Here is a 7,016-nt window from a genome sequence, read left to right as displayed (position 1 = left end):
AAGTGATGACGGTTGCGTGGTAAATCCTGCAAAAAATCTTTCTGCAACACGCCAAAGGTCATATCACTTCCTGGATATTTCGTGAAAATTCCGAAAAATGGAGAAACTATAATACGATATTGCTTGAAATAAATTTTATCCTGGGGACTAGCAGAACTTTTCCCTCACAGAAAATATGCATGATTTGGTGGACCCTACCTAGGAAGATGAGGGTCATGTCCCGATGAAACACCTCAAAGATGGTTCCAAGGATCCATCAATAAAGTAATAGTTCAGGACTTGACTTGGACCTCAACCGTCCGCCAAATATTAGGGATCCACTTATATCTACTACGTCAGATACTCCTCTCACAACCGGCGAGTATCTAAGTAGTTGTTAACCACTTAGAGTGACATGCGGAAGTGAGATGGGCATGTAAATATTAGAATTAGGTTATAAATACCCCTTACCCAACCATTCGCCAAATATTAGGGATTTATTTACTCATATCCACTATGCCAGATACTCCTCTCACAACCAGCAGTATCTCGGCAATTGTTAATCACTTAGAGCGACATGTGGAAGTGGGATGAGCATGCAGACATTAGACTTGAGCTATAAAGGTTAAAAATACCCCTTACCCTCAACTCACTTGTTATTCACAACTATTGTATTCTAGCCAAGCTAGACAGTCGATCTCTCTTTACTTTGCAAGCATTTTGAATCATTACAAAGCTCAATAACATCATTCTTACTTTTGCTTATTTATTTTCATTTCTTTATTTACAGTTTTCTAAGCCTAATTCTATGGTCCAATTCGACTAAGCTTTGATTCAATCGACTGATAGTGACCTTCTTAAAAAATAAATTTAATTATTTTATCCTGAAACTATTTTTGGGTTAAACAGTATAAACATTAATTACGACATAATCAAAAGAAAATATTTATTTGATTATTTGAAGGGCGAAAATGTTACATAAGCTGGGATAAAGAGAGCACAACTATATATGTAGCTTTGGGCACAAAAATTATCAGAAAGACAAAAGATAATCATCTCGCTCATCATTTTCTGATATAATGAGTTTGAAATCAAAATTTGCCATCTCTTCAATTTGCATTTCCTTAATTCTCATAGCAGATTCCTCAGTTGTTCTATTATCACCTTCCGTAGAATATTTGCAGCAACAGTGCATGTCAAGCAACTTTAGTGAATTCAAACACCCAAAACTAGAAGGTATCTCTAGATTTCTACAATAACTCAAACATATTTGCTGGAGGCTCGGGAAAGCATTAGCTGAAACATTCCATTCAATATCATCCATGAGAAAGATTTTCAAGACTTTAAGCTTAGGAAATTCTCCGTCCTTGACATCCCACTTGCTCGTATAAAAGAAGCAGCTGTATATATTAAATATTTCGAGATTGGGTAGCTCCCCAATGGTTGAAAGACTTCTCAAAGGATCACCAAACGGGAAGAGAAGCAGTTCCAACCTTTTCAGACTTGATGGAAATCCAATTACTCGTCGCAAAGGTGCACGTTGTGTATCAATCTTGAAGGAAAGTGATTCTAATCGATCTAAAGACTGAAGAATTGGTTCGCAAAACCTACTATCGTCTGAATCATAGGCATTTTCATCATCATCACCCGAATCATAGTCCAAATCACCAATTGTGCATTTCAAATGTATAACATTAGATAGTCCATTAGCGATAATAGGCATATCACGAGAAAGATAAATTAGAAACCCGTAACAATTTCTCAGCTTTTCTAATTGTGAAATTTCATCCAAGTCAGGAAACCATCCGTAAACTTCCAAATGTCTCAAGTTAACCAGATCCCATATGGTGTATGGTAACTTCGTGCAGACCTCTATAGAATTAGAATGGATAATCATTGTCTCTAGATTGACAAGACAACTTATATCTAATGGAATTTCCTCAAAATCACCACTTATCTCCAGGTACCTTAAACAAATCAAGAACACAATTCTATATGGAAATGAATTGCCAACATTGACTTTCTCCAAGTCCAATACAGTTAGTAATTTGAAAGCTTCGAAGGAGTCTTCAAAGAGCTTGGTCAGTTTTATACAAGTATAGTAAGTGAAGCGCAACGAATGAATACCTTCACACTTCATAAAATCATTTGAGCGATCAACAACAAGTCGAGAAGGCATATCGGTTGCAAATTGAGGATAATCATAATCATATGTTTGAGATCTGCATGTACAAGAACAACAATAAAAATATGATACTAAGCAAGATTCTGAAAGAAAAGATGACAAAGGACCAAAAAGAGCTATGTCCTCCCTTCCAATTTATACGAACTTATTTGACTGGGCACAGAGTTTAAGAAAGAAATTGAGACTTTAAATTGAGACTTTTAAAACTTGTAATTCTAAACAAGCCATAACATTCGTGGATATAATTCTTTGGAAACTTGTGGTGTAAAACATGCCAAAGTGTTTGTGTACGTGGCTGTAAATGCTTCTTCTTGGGAGTAGAAATGGAAGTTTAAGTTAAATTGTTTCCAAATTTAGAAAGAGGTCATTCTTTTTGGAACAGACTAAAAATGAAATAAGTTCACATAAACTAGAACAGAGAGTATGTAGTATTTCTTACCCGCGAAACCGTCGTAAATGAATTTCTTCTGTAGCTTTTACCATGCAAAATTGATGTAAAAGATCATGAACACCAACAAGTTGGGGTCTACGCAAGTAGTAACTTGTTTTTGCAAACATTACTAGGTTTCTCCCAACAAGATCCATCAAGTAATCAGTTGCAACATGATCCATGCTCTTCAACTCATTATATGGTATAAATCCTTCGCAAATCCATGATTGTATCAGTTTATGAACTGTAATTTGTGCATCCTCAGAAAATGTTCCAAAGTACAAAAAACATGGTCTCAGATAATGAGGCAAATCGTTGTAACTCAATTCGATTACCTCCATTAACCATTTCACATCATGAAAAACGTTTGTACTCAAATTAAGAGCGATTTTTTTCCAATAACCTTCATCCTTTTCTCGCCTTGTGAGAAGTCCGGATATCAAAACTATTGCAAGAGGTAATCCAGAACAACTTCTCGCTATTTCATTTCCTATCTCTTCAAGCTCATCGGGACAATGTTCTTGATCCTCAAATACAATCTTCTTCAATAGCTCCCAACTTTCGTCTTCTGTAAGATTTCGAAGATGGTGAGGATTAGTTGAGACATAAGAAGCTACTTCGTCGAGCCTAGTAATCAAAACAAGCCTACTTCCTTTGTTATCATCGGAGAAAATTGTTCGTAAATCATCCCATGCATCAATACTCCACAAATCATCTACCACAATGAGATAACGCTTTCCTTTCAAAAAATTACGTAGATCATCAGCTAATTCAGTATGATCATTTTCTTTTTTTGCGGTATTCAGCATACCAAGTTCTCTCCAAAACCCTAATAATGCCTCTTTCCGGTCATATATTTGTGAAATACAGCACCATGAACGGACATCGTAATGCTGGATTACAGTTTCATGAGAATATAGTTTTGTAGCTAAAGTCGTCTTGCCCAACCCGGGCATTCCGACTATAGGTACAACGTCTAATTCTTTTGGTCCTCCTACAAGTCGGTTGAGGAGCGTTTCTGCTTCGTCCTCATATCCTACCATTACTGGTGGTGCGGTATACCCTAGTTCCATGTTCGTGATTGGTACTGGTTTAATTTCAAGCAAAAGACAAGAAGAAAGGAAGAGAAAAATTAATTGGTAAAATGAAAGGTATAACAAAGTGAATGTTGATGTATATGGTGATTCGTGGTTTTAACCAGAAGAAAGAAAAGGGGCTAAACTAATGGGTAGTAAATGTGATTCAAGTGAAGGTTGATGTATAAATGGTGATTGGTGCGGTAGTTTAAATCAAAGAAAGGAATGTTGAAATGTCAAATATTTCAGCTTCCCACATCGGTGGGTTAGCAATAGTTGGGGGATTTTCCCCCTATAAAAGAAGGCTTAATGTTTAAGATTTAAACACACCTCTCATTTGCCTTCTCATCTGTTTAAGGCATTTGTATCTTCTCTCTTTAGTATTATTTCACTTGTATTTTTGGAGTGAAATAAAATATTGGTTGTGTCCGAGGAGTAAGCAAAATTAGCCGAACCTCGTAAATTCTGGTGTTCCCTTTATTGTTGCTTTATTGTCTTATTTATTATTTGGTGGCTGTCATAATTTTTGGTATAGTAGTTGTGACTTATTCACACTATATACATTTGGCTTCCGCAACAATTGGTATCAGAGCCAAGGTACTGTCTAAGTATGCTCTGTGGTTGCAGCATAGTCTGATCTTCCACATCAGAAAAGATTTATCTTGGTAACTGAGTCAAGGTTCTGTCTGAGTATGCTCTGTGGTTGCAGCTTAGTCTGATCTTCTACATCAGAAAGGAAATAATCTTGATTTGTGTCGTCAGCTATTAAATAATATTTGTGTCAAAGATGGGAGACAATAAACAAGAAGAATCTACATCAAGTGTCAACAATACGTCATCATTGGCATCTTCGCTTATGACAAGAATTGTGTCAAATGCGAAATTTGCGGTAGAAATATTTGACGGGTCCGGACATTTTGGGATGTGGCAAGGCGAGGTTCTAGATGTCCTTTTTCAACAAGGGCTAGATCTGGCCATTGAAGAAAAGAAACCAGATGTTATTGGAGAAGAAGATTGGAGAATTATCAACCGTGTTGCTTGCGGTACCATTCGATCCTACCTTGCTAGAGAGCAGAAATATCCATACACAAAGGAAACTTCTGCAAGTAAATTATGGAAAGCACTGGAGGATAAATTTTTGAAGAAAAACAGTCAAAATAAATTGTACATGAAGAAGAGACTGTTTCACTTCACCTATGTTCCTGGTACCACGATGAATGAACATATCACCAGTTTCAATAAGTTGGTCACAGATTTGCAAAATATGGATACAACTTATGATGATGGTGACTTGGCCTTAATGTTGTTGGCGTCACTTCCTGATGAGTACGAGCACCTTGAAACTACTCTACTCCATGGAAATGACGAAATTTCTCTCAGAGAAGTTTGTTCGGCTTTGTACAGCTATGAACAAAGAAAGCGAGAAAAACAGAAGGGCGGAGAAGGAGAAGCACTGTTTGTGAGGGGTCGTCCTCAAAATCAAACGAGGACAAAGAAGGGAAGATCCAAGTCAAGATCCAGACCCAGTAAAGATGAATGTGCCTTTTGTCGAGAAAAAGGGCACTGGAAGAAAGACTGTCCGAAGTTGAAGAATAAGGCCAAACATAACAATGGAAAGGCCATTATGGATTCAAATGTAGCTGATTGTGATGATTCAGACTTCTCATTAGTTACAACAGAGTCATCAACATCATCAGACATATGGTTGATGGACTCGGCTTGTAGCTATCATATGTGTCCCAACAAGGACTGGTTCGTGGAATTTCAAGAAGGAGAATATGGATTCGTTCACACAGCGGATAACAGCCCTCTTACCTCATATGGCATTGGTTCAATACGATTAAGGAACCATGATGGAATGATCAGAACATTGATAGATGTTCGATATGTACCGGATTTGAAGAAGAATCTCATCTCTGTGGGAGCCCTAGAATCAAAAGGGTTCAAAATCATTGCAGAAAATGGAGTGATGAGAGTATGCTCCGGTGCACTAGTGGTAATGAAGGCTAATCGGAAGAATAATAATATGTACCGCTATCGTGGCAGTACAGTTATTGGGACAGCGACAGTGACATCCAGTGACGACAAAGAGGCAGAAGCAACCAAGCTATGGCACATGCGCTTGGGACATGCTGGAGGAAAATCCTTGAAAACTCTATCAGATCAAGGATTGTTAAAAGGAGTAAAGGCTTGCAACTTGGAGTTTTGTGAGCATTGTGTTAAAGGGAAACAGACAAGGGTTAAATTTGGTACAGCGATCCATAATACTAAAGGCATTTTGGATTATGTACACTCTGATGTTTGGGGTCCTTCCAAAACACCTTCATTGGGTGGGAAGCACTATTTTGTAACCTTTGTTGATGATTTTTCTCGAAGAGTGTGGGTGTATACAATGAAAAACAAAGATGAAGTGCTGGGAATTTTTCTCAAATGGAAGACGATGATGGAGAATCAAACAGGCAAGAGGATCAAGTGTATTCGCACAGACAATGGAGGTGAATACAAAAATGATCATTTCAATAAGGTCTGTCAAAATGATGGCATCGTCCGACACTTCACTGTCAGACATACACCACAACAGAATGGAGTGGCTGAACGTATGAACCGGACCTTGCTGGAGAAGGTACGGTGTATGTTGTCCAATGCTGGCTTGGGCAAAGAATTTTGGGCTGAGGCAGTTACATATGCATGCCACCTCATTAATCGCTTACCATCTGCTGCTATTGATGGCAAGACACCATTTGAAAAATGGTATGGAAAGCCTGCTTTAGATTATAACTCTTTGCACGTGTTTGGCTCAACTGCATATTATCATGTGACGGAGTCAAAATTGGATCCAAGGGCAAAGAAGGCTATTTTTATGGGAATTACTTCTGGAGTCAAAGGATATCGCTTATGGTGTCCTATGACAAAGAAAGTAATATTCAGCAGGGATGTTACCTTTGATGAATCTGCTATGGTAAATAAGGTAACAGAAGACACCAAACAAAATAAAGGTGCTTCTAAGCAGGTGGAGTTTGAGGGAAAATTTATTTTTCCTACACAAGAAGCAGAGGAGGAAACAAATGAAGATTACCCTCTGGAAGAAGAGCCAGTAGAGGAGATTCCAACTCAGGAACCTCAACAACAACTTGAATCAATAGCAACCAGCAGGCCAAAAAGAACAATAACGAAACCTGTTCGTCTCATAGAGACGGTTGCTTGTGCAACCTCAATTGTAGCTGATGATGTTCCTACTACTTATAAAGACGTTGTCCAAAGTTCAGAAGAAGATAAGTGGAGGATTGCCATGAATGATGAAATACAGTCCCTTCATCAGAATCATACATGGAGATTGGCCAATCTC

The 7,016-nt window shown here is 37.9% G+C and overlaps 1 protein-coding gene across 1 annotated transcript; it reads right to left on the bottom strand.

The window, feature by feature from the left end:
• Positions 1–951: 951 nt before the first annotated feature.
• Positions 952–3,825, bottom strand: LOC104248521 (putative late blight resistance protein homolog R1C-3). The gene is made up of 2 exons (XM_009804788.1): positions 2,604–3,825; positions 952–2,201 (listed from the first exon to the last, which is right to left on the bottom strand). Exons 1-2 carry the CDS (start codon positions 3,665–3,667, stop codon positions 1,013–1,015), a joined length of 2,253 nt encoding a protein of 750 aa, XP_009803090.1. The 5' UTR covers positions 3,668–3,825; the 3' UTR covers positions 952–1,012.
• Positions 3,826–7,016: the final 3,191 nt, after the last annotated feature.

The sequence above is a fragment of the Nicotiana sylvestris genome, chromosome 3 (assembly GCF_000393655.2).
Source record: "Nicotiana sylvestris chromosome 3, ASM39365v2, whole genome shotgun sequence".
NCBI classification, from domain to species: Eukaryota; Viridiplantae; Streptophyta; class Magnoliopsida; order Solanales; family Solanaceae; genus Nicotiana; species Nicotiana sylvestris.
This window is presented reverse-complemented; position numbering and strand designations above follow the sequence as displayed.

What these genes read in the sequence shown, in the direction of transcription:
- LOC104248521 (XM_009804788.1), bottom strand. Translation starts at nt 3,667, where the DNA reads ATGGAACTAGGGTATACCGCACCACCAGTAATGGTAGGATATGAGGAC. An exon ending in CATTTACGACGGTTTCGCGG is followed by an intron (nt 2,202 to 2,603) that starts GTAAGAAATACT and finishes TTGTACATGCAG; the next exon opens with ATCTCAAACATATGATTATG.